Genomic DNA, 17,870 nt, shown 5'->3' on the forward strand with positions numbered 1-17,870 from the left:
ATATTGTGCACATTCAGAGATCTTTCTTGAATTTAGAAGGCGGCAGAATAGCAATTCCTGTCGGCACTAATCACCAAACAAGCTTACAAAACAGTAATAGAACAATAAAATAATTACTGAAACAGAACAGATATTTTATTTAACTGGAGTTGTTGACATGTGGTGTTATCAAACATTAATTTCATTTTGCTTGTTGAGAGGTTGCTTCCCTTTTACTGGAGAGGTTGCTTCCCTTTTACTGGAGAATCTAGAACTAGAAGTTATTGGGCCGGGTTTTGGATACTTACATGCTTGGTGGCAGTTGATTTAGAAGATTTTAAGTTCGCTAACCTCACCCTTCTCATTCTCCAACCCCCAACTCCCTCCCCACCGCCCCATGGGTCCTCAGGAGCCACCTGCAGATGAAGAAAAATTTCTAAAAATCCAGAACAGCTCCCACTATAATGACTTGATAGGGAAAATAATGCCCATCGTGAAAGCAACAGTGCTTTTATATCTCATGAATTAGTTAATCTCTTATAAAACAAACAAACTTCTGTTAATACCCCTAATCCTTTAATAGCCTCATTAAGATGATATTCAAACAGTGAGCTCAGAAACCTCTGCTAAGATATTGTAAATTTTGAAACTCAGCCAAGCATTTATAATGAATAGCCTTCAGGGAAATATCAACAAATAATTCTACTGGAATTGCTCGAACCAGCTGGTCTGTCGCTCAAAGAAGTCCAGCAGAGGTTTTCTATGATACTGACAGCTGGAACCAGTTTTTTTTAAACAGTTTAAAGAGCGAGTGATTTAAAAAAACTTCAGGTCATGATAGTTAAACGGACCTCATCCGCCTTTCAAGAGAGTTTACTTCTCTTCCATTGATTTGCGACTTTCGCAATGCAGCTAAGGTTCTTTCCACAGCCAAAATGGGGTCTGTTTGAACTCAGCACTGAGATCCAATGGCCCTGCTGAGTTCATGTTTCCCTCCGAGCGAATCACGTTGTGCCCTTTCCATCCCCCCATTTGATCTGTTGGAAATGGGGACGGGACTTCTGCAACCTAGTCCAGTCGCCATGTTTAAAGGTCTGCGGAGTCCAACCGAATCTGTAAAAACCTGGCCCAATATCTCAGGCTAATGAATTGGACGTTTAAGGCGGCGATGAGGAAACATGTCTTCACTCAGAGGGTTGCAAATCTTTGGAATTTGCTATCCCAGGGAACTGTGTTGCTCAGTTGATGAGTTTATTCAAGACTGAGATTGATACATTTTGGACATTAGGAAGGCAAGAGGCAAGAGATCAGGCTAGAAAGTAGAATTGAGTGAGGAGATCAGCCATTATTTTATTGAATAGCAGAACAGGCTGGAGAGGCTTTATGGCCGACACCTGCTGTTATGTCTTATGTTCTTTCCAAATTCTATTTCAAAATGAGCTGGAATGAATGTTGTTCTGTAATGGTTCCCCTCCCCAATACTTACCTGACTTAATTTGTTTCTTCTGGATATTTAAAAAGAAATTGCCTGGTGGGTTCCATTAAAGCTGTTAGTGGGATCTTATGAATTTAAATAACGGTACTTAAAATTGAATAAGAGATCATTCAACCACATGCCTGAAAATAAATCAAACAGAATGCTTGTATTTGAATTGAATAGCTTGGTTACTCTCAGAAAGTCTAATTTTCAGCAAAATGTTCCAACAAAATTTGTAAGAATGATTTGTGAGCCAGACTGAATATTAACTCTGACAAAATTAAAGAAACCAATAAAATGTGAAATCTAACTCAAAATGCATCGTTCTTGTCACAGACAGATATGTTTTAATATCTTGAGAAATAAATATTTAATGTACTATCTGTGAGATGCTTATATCTGAGTCATTAGTCAGATTGTTATCTTTTCACAATTTGCTGGACTTCAATGAACGTTTTCTGTTCTTAACCATTTTACATTTCAGATTTTTATTTTTATCACAAACTTTACATCTCACTTCAATGAAATGTTTATCAACCACCAGTCAGGTCCCTGCTAGAGTATTGCACACAGACTGGTCACCGCATCTACAACCAGAGGCCATAGTTTTACGCTGAGAAGTGTCAGATTAAATCAGACATTAGGAGGAATTACTTTGCTGAAAGGGTCATGAATCTGTGAAATTCGCAGAGTGCTGTGGACTTCGGGTCACTAAACAAATTTAAGGAGATAGATAGGTTTTCAATTAGTAGTGGGATTATTGTCGTCAATGAAGAGTCCCGTAAAGGTCAGTCACAAGTAGTTTATTTCCTACTCGTAGCTAGGAAATACAGCAACTAAGCAACAGTCCAAGTCCCAGCCGGATCCATCCTGAGATGCCGGTTTCTTCCTGGGCTAGCTTTCACCACGGGGAATTAACGAGCCCCAAGGGGAGATCAATCGAGTCGTCCCCATGGATCTCATGGGGGTTATAACATCCCACTGCCCAAAGTCCGTATCCCTCTGTTGTAGGGAGTGGAGGAGGTTGCCTTTGCCTCCTTTCCCGTGGTTGCGCCTCTGGCTATTGCAGAGTTCGGTCAGGGGGCGCTTAACATGTTGGGGATCGTCGTTTGTGTGCTGATCATCTGTGGGGCACCATCGGCGACCGTTACCTGACAAGGTGGTCATCTGAAACCACAGATGTCCGAATCTCCACATCGGATTCCGAATCCTCCACTTCACGCATCTCAGTGTCAAGCTCCCCAGGGGGCGATGTCCCCAGGCCCCCTTGTGCCACATCGCCGAGGCTGGAAGACTGTTCCTCCGATGGGGTATGTTCTGATTCTGGCCCCCTGCTACGGAGGTGATCCAGATGCTTTAGCACCGTCTGTTCTGTTGTTTCTATCGAGTACGATACTGGTCCAGTCTGTTTCACCACTCTCTCGGAATCCACGGGGTACCGTCTCCGAAATTTTGGACATGTACTGTGTCATTCGGTCGAAAACTTCTGTCTGCATCAGTCTGCTTCGCTAATGCCAGTAGAAGGTTTTGTCTCCATTTACTTTCCCGCTAATATCGGAGAACATTAGGTTAAGGTGGGTTCTGAGCTTACAGCCCACTGACCGTTCAGTCGGTGCCACTCTGGTTGTGGTGTGTGGTCCGGTAGCTGAACAGAAAGTGTGCAAGCCTCATTTCCACGGATCCCATGGCCTGTTTCCTCATACCCTTCTTGCAAGTCTGGACTGCTTGTTTAGGCAAACCATTTAAAGAAGGATGGTATGGGGCCGTCCGGATGCACTTCACTCCATTTGTCTTCATGAAGCGTGCAAACTCCTCACTGGTGAGCAGGATGCCGTTTCCATGACTAATACCTGGGAATATGAAATTGAAACAAAATCAATGCTGGGAATTTGTGGGAAGCCAGGCAGCGTCAGAGTGAAACAAAGTTAATGTTTCAGGTTCAAAACTTTTCAACAGGACACCTCTCGCTGTGCTTGAGAAGGTGGCTGTGGAACTGCCTTTCTGGAATACAACTGAGTAGCTTACTGCCATTTCAGAGAACAGTTATAAGCCAACAATATCATTGTGGGTCTGAAGTCATATCGAAGTCAAACTGGATATATAGAAGGAAGAGTTTCTTCCCTGAAAGAACATTAATGAAAAAGGCAGTTTTTTAATAAAAATCTAACAGCGTTGTTACAACAACCTACTTTTCAGCATTTTGTTTTTCTTTTATACTTATAAAGCAGCTTTTAAGTAATAAAATATCTCAAAATGCTTCTGATGCAACCATCAATTCACTCAAAGACACGAGTAGAAGCAAACCGAGGTTTTAATCAGCTTAGAACAGAGCCTGCCTGCGACTAGTACAATACTGTGGACCGCCTACAGGTCAACTGCTCTTTATACTTCCTTTCAAGGGGAGGAGCCATGGGCGGAGTCCGTACATGCCCCAACATATCCCCCTGTGGGTGAAGCCACACAATGGCCCATAGGTGGAGCCCACAAGGTCAACAACATAACATAGCAGTAACACAATGGCGAACATGATACTAATACATTGGTGAATTACTAGTACTATACATTCACCACAGCTTCACTGGAACATCATAAAGCAGGAGACATGAAGAAGAAGGCTAAACGGATTTAATTTAACTGAAAAAATAAAGCCGCTTCCATGGCGTACAACAAAAAGTGTCCCAAACGGGACTATCGGAAACCCTGGTTCGTGTCTGGGAGCAGCATTTAACGGGCTCGCTTACGAGTCCCAGCTGGGCAGGCCTCCGCCTGCTATCATGGGAACTCGTAATCTACAAGCTCCAGGGATTGATCGATTAGTGATCCCCTGTGTTTTTGTGAGGTTTATCACATCCACCCCCCTGCCCCCAAAGTCCAGTTCATCCATCCCTTAACTCCCACAATGATGAGGCCTCCTTCGCTTCTTGGCGCACAGTCTTGGGTCAACCATCAGTGGAGCCGGATCGGGGATGGGGGCATGAACTGGATAGTTGGCAAACCTGCAATGGTACCAGGTAAGTACCAAGGGCAGGACGGTAGCACAGTGGTTAGCACAGTTGCTTCACAGATCCAGGGTCCCAGTTTCGATTTCTAGCTTGGGTCACTGTCTGGGTGGAGCGTGGGTTTCCTCCGGGTGTTCCAGTTTCCTCCCACAGTCCAAAGATGTGCAGGTTAGGTGGATTGGCCATGCTAAATTGCCCTTAGTGTCCAAAAAGGTTAAGTGGGGCTACTGGGTTACGGGGATAGATTGGAAATGTGGGCTTAAATGGGGTGCTCTTTCCAAGGGCCGGTGCAGACTCGATGGGCTGAATGGTCTCCTTCTGCATTCTAAATTCTATGATTCTATGAACATAGAACATAGAACAGTACAGCACAGAACAGGCCCTTCGGCCCTCAATGTTGTGCCGAGCCATGATCACCCTACTCAAACCCACGTATCCACCCTATACCCGTAGCCCAACCCCTTAACCTTACTTTTATTAGGACACTACGGGCAATTTAGCATGGCCAATCCACCTAACCCGCACATCTTTGGGCTGTGGGAGGTGTGATGATATGATCTGCATACTCGTCTGCCATTGGGCCAGAACGTCGGCTTACCATTGGCCTTGGTCGGTCATGTGCCTCTCGACCGATTGGCCGAGAGGCTGAGTTAACCACGCCTCTATCAACGAGGTATAAATGCTCAGAAGCCTGACGATCGTCCCTTTCCACTGTAGACGATCGCCAGGCTGTGTTCTAGTTAATTAAAGCCTGACATTGGTAAATCACTCGCCTCGCGTGCAATCGATGATGCATCAATTTAATTAACTACAACTTTGAAGATGGAGTTCCGCATCAAGCCCGAATGCCTCCGCATCAGCCCGCAAACTCCGAACTCTACAGAACTTTTCAAACTCTGGCTGACTTGCCTCGAAGGGTTCCTGGCATCTACAACCACCCCCCCCACCGGGGCACAGAAGCTGCACGTCCTCCACTCCAGCGTGGGTATTGCCGCTTACTCAATAATCGAAGACGAAACAGATTATGATGACGCTATACGGAAGCTAAAAGGACAATTCCTCAAACCGATCAACAGGGTATTCGCTCGACATCTGCTGGCCACCAGAAAGCAGGTCGAGTCTCTAGACCAATACGCCCGGGCCCTCTGTGCCCTGGGGAGAGGTTGCGCCTGTGAAGCGGTGTCCGCTACAGAGCACATGGAGCTACTCATCAGAGACGCTTACGTGGCTGGGATGCTGTCTCCCGTGATCCGCCAGCGGATGCTGGAAAGAGACGAACTCAGTTTAACGGAGACACTGACTCTCTCCGCCTCCCTGGAGGTCGCAGATCTAAGCGCTCGAACCTATGACCCTGGCCAGGCCGCCTCCTGGCACGCTTCCCACCAGCTACCCACCGCTCCCGGCCTCCCTCAGGCTTGTGCCGCGGGGCGCCCCGATAAATCCGCGGGGCCCCGCTGCTACTTTTGTGGGTACGCTAAGCACCCTCGCTCGCGCTGCCCAGCCCGCTCCGCCCTCTGTAAGAGCTGCGGGAAGAAGGGCCACTACTCCACGGTCTGCCAGGCCAAATCGCTGGCTGCAGCGCTTCTGGAAGCTGCACAGCACTCTCCCCCCCCTCCCCCAGGCCTCTGCAAACGGCCTGTGTGCCTCTCTCTCTCCCCCAGGGCCCCTCCAGCCGCTCCCGACTCGCGCCCCGCCGGCCGACATGCGCACCTCCCCGGCCCCTCCAGGCCTCTGCCTGCCCGCCGCGTACGTTTCTCCCCCCCGCCCCCGGGCCCCGGCGCCCGACCGGCTCGCCTCTCCGGGCCCCCCTGGTCCCTGCCTGCCCGCAGCGGCCCTGCTTCCCCCGCTCCCGGACCCCGGCTCCCCCCACCCCCGGGCCCCGGCGCCCGACCGGCTCGCCTCTCCGGGCCCCCCGGTCCCTGCCTGCCCGCAGCGCGACTCGGCTCCCCCCCGCCCCCGGCCCCCCGCACCCGGCCCCCCGCACCCGGCCCCCCGCACCCGGCCCGCGCGACTTACCTCCGCCCACAGCTGGTGCACCTAGCCGGCGTCCTGGAGCCGGCTTCCGCATCCCCACAGCTGATGCACCTAGCCGGCGTCCTGGAGCCGGCTTCCGCATCCCCACAGCTGATGCACCTAGCCGGTGTCCTGGAGCCGACTTCCGCATCCCCACAGCTGATGCACCTAGCCGGTGTCCTGGAGCCGGCTTGTGCATCCCCACAGCTGATGCACCTAGCTGGTGTCCTGGAGCCGGCTTGTGCATCCCCACAGCTGATGCACCTAGCCGGTGTCCTGGAGCCGGCTTGTGCATCCCCGCAGCTGATGCCGGTCACTCACCTCCTGGAGCCGGCCTGCGCGCCTCTCCGCTCACAGCGCCGGCAACGCTAGCTCCGCCTCCAGCGGCCACGAGGGCTTCCTGGGCGCCGCCATCTTGGGGTGCCGACCCCACGTGCGGGTCCTGGGCGCCGCCATCTTGGGGCCCCGACCCCACGTGCGGGTCCTGGGCGCCGCCATCTTGGGGAACAGACCTCACCTGGGGATCCTGGCCACCGGCTTCCACATCTGCCACGCAAGGTCCCTCCAGCATGGAATCGGACAGCGACGACGGATTTTCTCCACGGCTCGCGGCCGTTCAACTCGACCAGTCTCATCCACGCACGCTCGCCAAAACGACTACGCTGATCCACCTCAACGGCCACAAGATGGACTGCCTGCTGGACTCCGGGAGCACGGAAAGCTTCGTTCACCCTGACACGGTAAGACGCTGCGCGCTCCCTGTCCATCCCGTAACACGCAAAATCGGTTTAGCCTCAGGTTCGCACTCCGTCCACATCACCGGGTGCTGCATCGCGGACCTCACGGTCCAAGGGAAGGTTTTTAAAAATTATAAATTCCTTGTCCTCCCTGACCTTTGCGCACCGGCACTCCTAGGACTGGACTTCCAGTGCAACCTGCAGAGCTTGACTTTTCAATTCGGCGGCCCTATACCCCCCCTCACTGTCTGCAGCCTCGCGTCCCTCAAAGTAGACCCTCCCTCCATGTTTGCTAACCTCACCCCCGATTGCAAACCCGTCGCCACACGGAGCAGACGGTACAGCGCCCAGGACCGATCCTTCATCAGGTCCGAGGTCCAGAGGTTGCTGACGGAAGGGTTCATCGAGGCCAGCAACAGTCCCTGGCGAGCCCAAGTGCTGGTGGTCCGGACGGGGGAGAAAAACCGGATGGTCATCGATTATAGCCAAACCATCAATCGGTTTACGCAACTGGACGCGTATCCTCTCCCCCGTATCTCTACCATGGTAAACGAGATCGCGAGATACAAGGTCTTCTCAACTGTGGACCTTAAGTCCGCTTACCACCAGCTCCCCATCCGCGCGAGTGACCGACTGTACACCGCGTTCGAGGCTGACGGGCGCCTCTACCACTTCCTTAGGGTTCCGTTTGGCGTCACGAATGGGGTCTCGGTCTTCCAAAGGGAGATGGACCGAATGGTCGACAAGTACGGATTACAGGCTACCTTCCCGTACCTTGATAATGTCACCATCTGCGGCCACGACCAGCAGGACCATGACGCCAACCTCCAGAAATTCCTCCAAACCGCAAAACTCCTTAACCTCACGTACAATAAGGATAAATGCGTGTTCAGCACCGACCGCCTAGCCATCCTCGGCTACGTAGTGCGTAACGGAGTGATAGGCCCCGATCCCGAACGCATGCGCCCCCTGATGGAACTCCCTCTCCCCAATACCCCCAAATCTCTCAATCGCTGCCTGGGGTTTTTCGCATACTACGCCCAATGGGTTCCCAACTACGCGGACAAGGCCCGTCCCCTCATGCAAACGACGACCTTCCCGCCGTCGACGGAGGCCTGTCAGGCCTTTAGCCGCATCAAAGCGGACATCGCAAAGGCCACGATGCGCGCCATCGACGAGGCCCTCCCCTTCCAGGTCGAGAGCGACGCATCTGAAGTAGCTCTGGCGGCCACCCTGAACCAAGCGGGCAGACCCGTGGCCTTCTTCTCCAGAACCCTCCAGGCTTCCGAACTCCGCCACCCCGCTGTGGAAAAGGAAGCCCAGGCCATAGTCGAAGCCGTGCGACATTGGAGGCACTATTTGGCCGGCAGGAGGTTTATCCTCCTCACAGACCAACGGTCAGTAGCCTTCATGTTTGATAATGCACAAAGGGGCAAGATCAAAAATGACAAGATTTTACGGTGGCGGATCGAGTTGTCCACGTACAACTATGATATCTTGTATCGTCCTGGGAAGCTCAATGAGCCTCCTGATGCCCTGTCCCGCGGTACCTGCGCCAGCGCGCAGATAGACCGCCTCCGCTCCCTCCACGCGGACCTCTGCCATCCAGGGGTGACCCGCCTATACCACTTCATTAAGGCCCGCAACCTGCCCTACTCTATCGAGGAAGTCAGGACAGTAACCCGTGACTGCCACATCTGCGCCGAGTGCAAACCGCACTTCTACCGCCCCGAGCGCGCACACCTGATCAAAGCATCCCGCCCCTTTGAACATCTCAGCATTGACTTCAAGGGGCCCCTTCCCTCTAACAACCGCAACATTTACTTCCTGGCGGTTGTCGACGAACACTCCCGCTTCCCCTTTGCCATTCCCTGTCCCGACATGACCACATCGACCGTCACTAAGGCCCTACTCTCCATCTTCTCGCTGTTTGGCTACCCCGAGTACATTCACAGCGACCGGGGGTCCTCATTTATGAGCGACGAGCTGCGTCAATTCCTGCTCGACAGGGGCATCGCCTCTAGCAGGACGACCAGCTTTATAACCCTCGGGGTAACGGACAGGTCGAGCGGGAGAATGGTACCATCTGGAAGACCATACTACTGGCCCTCCGGTCTAGAAATCTCCCTATTTCCCGATGGCAAGAGGTGCTCCCCGATGCGCTGCACTCTATCCGCTCACTGCTCTGTACTGCTACTAATCAGACACCTCATGAACGACTTCTTGTCTTCCCCAGGAAGTCGTCCTCCGGATCCCCTCTCCCGACGTGGCTGGTCACCCCCGGGCCCATCTTGCTCCGGAAGCATGTGCGGGTGCACAAGTCCGACCCGTTGGTGGAGCATGTCCAGTTACTCCACGCTAACCCGCAGTACGCGTATGTGGAGTACCCCGACGGTCGGCAGGACACGGTCTCCCTCCGGGACCTGGCACCCGCCGGCGTGCAGCCCCCCCCCCCACCACAGCCCCCCCCCTCCCCTTTTTCACCCCAGCACCCCACGCAGCTTCCCCATCCCTCATCCATGGCATCTCCGCGGCCAGCTCAGGTGACGGAGACTACTCGAGGTCTATCGCTCCCGGACTCCAGGACATCAGCAGGACCATCAGCCGATCCGACGACACCTCCTCCACTACGGCGCTCGGCCAGGACGTCAAGGACCACCAAACGACTGATCGAATCCTTCTAGAGTTCTACGGTCCCATGGACTTCCTTTTGTAAATATTGTTATGTCTGGGCCAGTGGCAAGCCCCCAAATTCGACAAGGGTACGGAGAGAAAATTATTCTCCCGACGGCTACTCATATCATCAGTTCTTCCCCCCCCCCCCACCCCGGGTCTCGTTCACACCCCCCCCCCCCGCCTTCCTTCTCTGTAAGGGGTGAATGTGATGATATGATCTGCATACTCGTCTGCCATTGGGCCAGAACGTCGGCTTACCATTGGCCCTGGTCGGTCATGTGCCTCTCGACCGATTGGCCGAGAGGCTGAGTTAACCACGCCTCTATCAACGAGGTATAAATGCTCAGAAGCCTGACGATCGTCCCTTTCCACTGTAGACGATCGCCAGGCTGTGTTCTAGTTAATTAAAGCCTGACATTGGTAAATCACTCGCCTCGCGTGCAATCGATGGTGCATTAGGAGGAAACCGGAGCACCCGGAGGAAACCCACGCACACAGGGGGAGGACGTGCAGACTCCACACAGACAGTGACCCAGCTGGGAATCGAACCTGGGACCCTGGAGCTGTGAAGCATTTATGCTAACCACCATGCTACCCTGCTGCCATTTGCAGACAAAACATTCATCTTGTGCGAACAAAGACATTCAGTACTTGAAGTGCTGTAAAGAACAAAATATTAAACAGATCTGATGGTGTGCTCTGTCGGGAAAAGCTCAAGGGACTAGTTACTTGGTAAAGGTGATATTTATGAGCAATCGATTCAGCAGCAAAAAAGTGGGTACGCCGTGGAATTGTTTATCTCAGTGAAGTGTATCATGTTATCGAAAATGTTGGGAATCGCTGTGCAGCTGCAAGCCATTTTTATTGAGGCGATGCCTGAAGTATATTACTTCACCCGCCTGGAACATGCACTTTTCCCGCATTAGGGAATCGTCTGATGACTTCCTCCAGGTTTGCCAGATGCTCTTTTCTGGTGGCTCCGGTGATTAACACATCATCTCGGTACACTGCCACCTCAGGCAGTCCTTGAAGGATATTTTCCATTAAACGCTGGAAAATGGCACACACTGACAAGACTCCAAAAGGCAGGCAGGTGTATCATAGAGACCCTTATGGGTATTCAAATTTACCTCTTGTCTAAATGCTGTACTGAGCTCTTGCATGACATATTGAACTTGGCAAAAGTGTGGCTTCCTGCCAGTTTTTATAGAGGTCTTCAATGGGAGATCGGTCCAGATGGGAGCCTCTGTTAACAGTTAGTTTATAGTCCCCGCAGAGGCAAACAGACTTGTCTGGCTTGAGGTTCGGGACTACCGGCATGGCCCATTCTGCAAATTGCACTGGACATCTGTGGCCAGGGTTCTCCAATTGCTCAAGTTCGGTCTCTACCTTGGTGAGCAAGGCACTGGGGAAATAGTTGCCTGAAATACTGAGGTAGGGCATCGGTGTCTAAACAGATTTTTGCCTTTCTTCCCTTTATTTTACCAAGGCCTCCCTGAAATACCTAGAGGTATTTTCTGATGACTTCGTACAAACATTCAGCTCCCATTTTGAAAATTTGCCGTCAGTCCAAACGGATCCGTTGGAGCCAGTTTCTGCCCAGAAGACTAGGCCTGGTCCTTCAACGAATATCAGAGAGTAGGGGGCCATTTGCTGCCCATGGGTAACCGGGTCACAGTGGTTCCTACAATCCGTTGATGTTCCCCCGTATACATGGCCAACCTGACCCTGGTATCTCGCGGACCCAGGGGCACGATATCCATTCGGAGGTGCCTGAAAATCTGTTCCCAATAATGGAGGTGGCGGCTCCTGTCTCATTTCCATTTCCAAGGAGTCACTGTTGACCTCAAGTTTATTTTAATTGGGACAATCTTTGGAGCGATGATATAGTTCAACTGTATCATTTTGTCCTGTTCGGTCTGGTCGATTTGTAAGGCATGGGCCTGAGGTGGCTTTGGCTTCTAGCCTGGGCAGCACACGCACTGTCGATTCTGGTAACCTTGCCATGAGCATGTCCTTCGGCCACGACATGCATAGGATCATAGACTTTGCAGTGCAGGAGGCCAGTTGGCCCATCGAGTCAGCACCCCCCCTTGGAAAGAGCATCCTACCTCTGCCCACATCTCCACCCTACAGACTTGAGGCTGTTCCTTGAAATCCTCTGGGGAAGCTTTCCTAATATTTCTGGGATTTCTAGGCCATCTCTCCAAATTCTTGTGTGCTGTGACTGAGTGGCTAACAGGATGTGGTGGGTGGGCATGTACATAAGTGCTCTTGGCGAAGAAACTGGTCTTTCTATACGGGGTCACCCTCCACTGAGCACGCTACCATCCACTGACCCTTGACGTCCTGGGCTCCATCATCAGCATTGTCCAGCAACAGCGCCAGTCCCATGGTCTCTTTAAGGTCTAGGGTGGGTTCTGCTAGTAGTTTTCTCTGTGTCATAAAGTTGTTTATCCCGCATACCAACTTGTACCGTAGCATCTCAGGAAGCGATAGCCATACACACAGTGGTCAGCCCGTTTCCTGAGCCTGGTCAGGAATTTTGTCACCGATTCTCTCGGGGTTCTTCCAGCTGTGTTAAATCTGTAACGCTGGAGCATTATCGATGGTCTTGGGTCATAGTGGTTTGCCACTAACTCTACTGGTTTGTTCAAGGTTTCCGAGTCCGGGGCTGACGGGTACATCAAACGCTTAATGATGCCGAATGTCGAGGTTGCACAAGTCAGGTTTCCTTGTGTCGGCCGGCACCTTTTATGCCATCAGCATGAAACAAACAGCACACTCTTTCGGCAGACTGGCACGGTTCTCGATGCCTGCATCTTATGGCCTGAGTTTTCTGAATAGAGGCATTTCCGGTTAAACTTGCACTTCATTCTTTACCGCAGTTTCAAGGAAGGCTGCCCAGAATCTTGCATTTGATTCTCTTGCCAATGTAGTAATCCAGGAGACACATAAGAAGAAGGCTAAAGAGGTTTATTTTGACTCAAAAGATAAAGCTGCTGCCAAAAAAGATAAAGCTGCTGGTGCATCACACAAATGTCCCAGTTTGGGACGATTGGAACTCCTGGACCGGGTCTGGGAGAAGCATTTAAAGAGCTCAGCAGCACGGCCCTCTGCCCGCTAACACAGGGACGGGTATTCTACAAGTCCTACGGGGAGATTGGAGATCACCATTGAGATCACCATTGCAGATGCCAGAGCAGCCTTCTCAAAGGTCATCCCACGGAAAGCCACTGGCCTGGATGGGGTACCTGGACGGGCACTCAGGTCTTGCGCGGAGCAGCTGGCGGGGGTATTCGCAGACATCGTCAACCTCTCTTTACAAAAATCTGAGGTCCCTATCTGCTTCAAGAAGACGACCATCATCCCTGTACCAAAAAAAGCCAAGCAGCGTGCCTTAATGACTATCGTCCAGTGGCTCTGACAGCCATCATCATGAAGTGCTTCGAAAGGTTAGGCATGGCGCGAATCAACTCCAGCCTCCCGGATTGCCTTGAGCCACTATAGTTCGCCTACCGATGCAACAGGTCCACAGCAGATGCCATCACCATGGCCCTGCACTCTACCCTGGAACACCTAGATAACAAAGACACCTATGTCAGACTCCTATTTATCGACTACAGTTCAGCCTTCAACACCATCATTCCTACGAAACTCCTCTCCAACCTCCGTGGCCTTGGCCTCGGCTCCTCCCTTGTGACAGAATTCTGAACTTTCTAACCCACAGGCCACAATCAGTAAGGATAGGCAACAAAACCTCCTCCACGATCATCCTCAACACCGGTGCCCCACAAGGCTGCGTCCCCAGCCCCCTACTATACTCCTTGTACACCTATGACTGTGTGGCCAAATTCCCCTCCAACTCTATTTTCAAATTTGCTGATGACACCACAGTAGTGGGTCGGATTTCAAACAATGATGAGACAGAATACAGGAATGAGATAGAGAATCTGGTGAACTGGTGCGACGACAGTAACCTCTCCCTCAATGTCAACAAAACGAAGGAGATTATCATCGACTTCAGGAAGCGTAGTGGAGAACATGCCCCTGTCTACATCAATGGGAACGAAGTAGAAAAGGTCGAGAGCTTCAAGTTTTTAGATGTCCAGATCACCAACAGCCTGTCCTGGTCCCCCCATGCTGACACTATAATTAAGAAAGCCCACCAATGACTCTACTTTCTCAGAAGGCTAAGGAAATTTGGCGTGACACCTACGACCCTCACCAACGTCTACAGATGCACCATAGAAAGCATTCTTTCTGGTTGTATCACAGCGTGGTATAGATCATGCTCTGCCCAAGACCACAGGAAATTACAAAAGGTCGTGGATGTATCCCAGTCCATCACGCAAACCAGCCTCCCATCCATTGACTCTATCTATAATTCCCGCTGCCTCGGAAAGGCAACCAGCATAATTAAGGACCCCACGCACCCCGGACATACTCTCTTCCACCTTCTTCCATCAGGAAAAAGATACCAAAGTTTGAGGTCACGTACCAACTGACTCAAGAACAGCTTCTTCCCTACTGCTACCAGAGTTTTGAAAGGACCTACCTTGTATTAAGTTGATCTTTTCTCTACACCTTGCTATAACTGTAACATTATATTCTGCAGTCTCTCCTTCCTTCCCGATGTACGGTATGCATTGTTTGTACAGCATGCAAGAAACAATACTTTCCACTGTATACTAATACATGTGACAATAATAAATCAAATCAAACCAAGATTCTCTTAAGGTTAATGTGCAGGTGAGTCGGCAGTTAGGAAGGCAAATGCAATGTTAGCATTCATGTCAAGAGGGCTAGAATACCAGAGCAGGGATGTACCTCTGAGGCTGTATAAGGCTCTGGTCAGGCCCCATTTGGAGTATTGTGAGTAGTTTTGGGCCCCGTATCTAAGGAAGGATGTGCTGGGGCCTTGGAGAGGGTCCAGAGGTGGTTCACCAGAATGATCCCTGGAATGAACAGCTTGTCGTAGGAGGAACGGTTGAGGACTCTGGGTCTGTACTCATTGGAGTTTCAAAGGGTGAGGGGGGATCTTAGTGAAACTTACAGGACACTGCAAGGACTGGATAGAGTGGACGTGGAGAGGATGTTTCAAACTTGTAGCAAACTAAATGCAGAGGACACCATCTCAGACTAAAAGGGACGATCCTTTTAAACAGAGATGAGGAGGAATTTCTTCAGCCAGAGGGTGATGAATCTGTGGAACTCTTTGCCGCAGAAGGCTGTGGAGGCCAAATCACTGAGACAGAGATAGATAGGCTCTATCTGAGGCAGCACGGCTGTGGCTTCACAGCGCCAGGGTCCCAGGTTCGGTTACCGGCTTGGGTCACTGTCTGTGCGGAGTCTGCACGTTCTCCCAGTGTGTATGGGTTTCCTCCGGGTGCTCCGGTTTCCTCCCACAGTCCAGAGATTAGGTGGATTGGACATGATAAATTCCCCTTAGTGTCCAAAAAGGTGAGTTGGGGTTTCCGCGTTAGGGTGGAGGTGTGGGCTAAGGTGGGTCAGTGCAGACTCGATGGGCCAAATGGCCTCCTCCTGCGCTGTGGGGATTCCCGGTGGTGGGCCAGTCAATATATAAAACCTTTCCCAGGCGTTGGCCAATGGCACCAAGTTTTACCGGCGGGGTGAGGGCGGCTTTGGGAGGGAGGGGACGGTTGGAGCAGCGGCAGGGGGGGGGGGGGCAGCGGCGGGGGGGGCGGGGCAGCGGGGGCAGGGCAGCGGGGGGCAGGGCAGTGGGGGGCCGGGGCAGTGGGGGCAGCGGTGGGGGGGGGCGGGGCAGCGGGGGGGGGCGGGGCAGCGGGGGGGGGCGGGGGAGGGGGGGCAGCGGGGGCGGGCAGGGGGGGCAGGGCGGGGCGGGGCGGGGCAGCGGGGGCGGGGCAGCGCGGGGGGCGGGGCGGGGCAGCGATCCGAGCGGATCCCCTGCAGCTGACGTAGTGGGAAAGGCTGGGGCCTGCGCCATTGGCTGAGACGCAGGGAGAGGAGGAGAGAGGACGGCGTCGGCGGAGGAAGTAAAAAGTAGAGAGTAGAGGTGCCGGCGGAGAGGGAGGCGCAGGGTTGATTCACAGCCGGCATTAGGCCGGACACCGGGAGGAGCGACTTACCGGAGCGTCCGCACCAGCATGGCGGCCGACCAGCCCATCACCTAGCAACGCCCTGACCCCCCCTTAGCAATCAGCCCCCCTTAGCAACGCCCTGCCCCCCCCTTAGCAATCAGCCCCCCTTAGCAACGCCCTGCCCCCCCCTTAGCAATCAGCCCCCCTTAGCAACGCCCTGCCCCGTCACCCCCCAGGTACCAGCCCCCCTTAGCAACGCCCTGCCCCCTCACCCCCCCCCCCCCAGGAACCAGCCCCCCTTAGCAACCGTGCCCCCTTAGCAACGCCCTGCCCCCTCACCCCCCCAGGAACCAGCCCCCCTTAGCAACCAGGCCCCCTTAGCAACGCCCTGACCCGTCACCCCCCAGGAACCAGCCCCCCTTAGCAACGCCCTGCCCCCCCCCCCCCCCCCCCCGGAACCAGCCCCCTTAGCAACGCCCTGCCCCCACCCCCCTTAGAAACCAGCCCCCCCCCTAGCAACGAGGGGACTTCAGCATCATCAGCACCTCAGTTCCATTTAAAAGCTGCCTGTACATGTCTATTGCTTAGGTGTTGATGTGCTCCTAAATACATTGAGATATCAGAGACTGGGGGGGGGGGGGTGTCTTTAATTATAAATAACACATTTGAAGCAATGCAGCCCGCCCTGGGCACTGCTCCTCCTGCCTGGGAGGCTGCAGGAGCAGCAGAGAGTGTGGGGGAGAGGAGACACTCTGCTGGCAGCCCCCCCCTCACCACCACCACCAGCAGCATCCCTGCCACCACCGCCACCATCACCACCACCACCACCGCCACCTGCATCAGCAGCTCCCCTCTCGGTGCCAGCAGCCCCCTCCCCGAGCCGGAGACCAACCCCGCCGAGCCCAGACCCAAGCCCCCTCAGACCTTCGACCTCCTCAGCCTGGTGGTGGCCTTCAAGAGGCTGGAGCTCTTTGCGGAGCCCGTGTACGACTTCTGGGAGATGGTGAAGTACTTAATCAGGTGTGGCATTTATGTGCGGGGTTTAAAGATTCATCTTTGACTTGTTTTTTTTATCTTGATTATCTACGGCTTTGTCTTCATTCAATTAATTAAAGGACACAGTTTTGTCTGTGTGGATATATAGATTTTGGGGAAAAACGGCAGGCACAAATGTGAGAGTTATTTGTTTATGTCTTACGTCATACAACAATGTGTTTTGTGTTAGCCACCAGAAAGTAGTTTGTCGAGCACCTTCTGGCCAGGTAAACTTTCAGATAATTGGAGGAATATACTTGGCTGTTAACCGGTTTGACTCGGGAATTGCAAATCTGATCACCGTCATCACAAGAATCAAATTGAGAAGTGTTCTATTTTTGTTATTGTGTCAGAGCATATTCCAGAATAAGATTTATCGCCAATTGGCTGGTCTTTTTAACATCTTTTACTTGTTTGTGCTCCGTATATCCATGGCTTCTGTTTCGCACATCTCTACTGAATCTTTAGAATGTTGTTTTCAGCAACCCACTTAATTTTGGGATTTTTTCATGATGTGGGAATGCTTCTTTGTTTTTTAGAAGAGAAGGGTGATCAGAAATCAGAGCTGGTTGGCAGGAAAGAAAGAACTTGTGTTTACCAAATTCCTCAAGTTGCCAAATTGTTTTGCAGCCAATGAAGTACTTTTGATTTGAATTCACTATGACGATGCTGCAGCCAATTTGGGAACAGAATGGTTCTGCAAACAATAATAAACGAAGGACCAGATAATTTGGTTTCTGTAATGTTGAATGTGGGATAAATATTGGCCAGGACACCGGAGGGAATGCCTCTATTCTTCTTTGAAGTGTGCAATGGGATCTTTTACATCCACCTGACAGGGTAGATGGGGGCCTCAGTTTAACATTCATGTCGGAGAGGTGGCACCTCACAC

The 17,870-nt window shown here is 52.2% G+C and overlaps 1 protein-coding gene and 1 long non-coding RNA gene across 5 annotated transcripts in view; one reads left to right on the forward strand and one right to left on the reverse strand.

Annotated features, from left to right (window-relative positions):
* Positions 1–1,925: 1,925 nt before the first annotated feature.
* Positions 1,926–16,043, reverse strand: LOC119979528. Its single transcript, XR_005463751.1, has 2 exons — positions 15,992–16,043; positions 1,926–3,306 (listed from the first exon to the last, which is right to left on the reverse strand). It is a non-coding gene; the product is annotated as an uncharacterized LOC119979528 (long non-coding RNA).
* The window catches only part of zfyve27 (zinc finger, FYVE domain containing 27), a 167,985-nt gene continuing 165,902 nt past the window's right edge, over positions 15,788–17,870 (forward strand). Inside the window, exon 1 of one of the 4 annotated variants that reach the window (XM_038821899.1) lies at positions 15,788–15,898. Coding sequence is in view for 3 of the 4 variants with exons in the window: in XM_038821898.1 (XP_038677826.1) it covers positions 16,617–16,963 (347 nt within the window). In the remaining variant the exon portion in view is untranslated. Of the gene's footprint in view, positions 15,899–16,379; positions 16,964–17,870 lie in introns of those variants that run through there. The other 3 variants (XM_038821898.1, XM_038821897.1, XM_038821896.1) reach the window with 3 other exon arrangements.

Source organism: Scyliorhinus canicula, chromosome 16, assembly GCF_902713615.1.
Source record: "Scyliorhinus canicula chromosome 16, sScyCan1.1, whole genome shotgun sequence".
Taxonomy (NCBI): domain Eukaryota; kingdom Metazoa; phylum Chordata; class Chondrichthyes; order Carcharhiniformes; family Scyliorhinidae; genus Scyliorhinus; species Scyliorhinus canicula.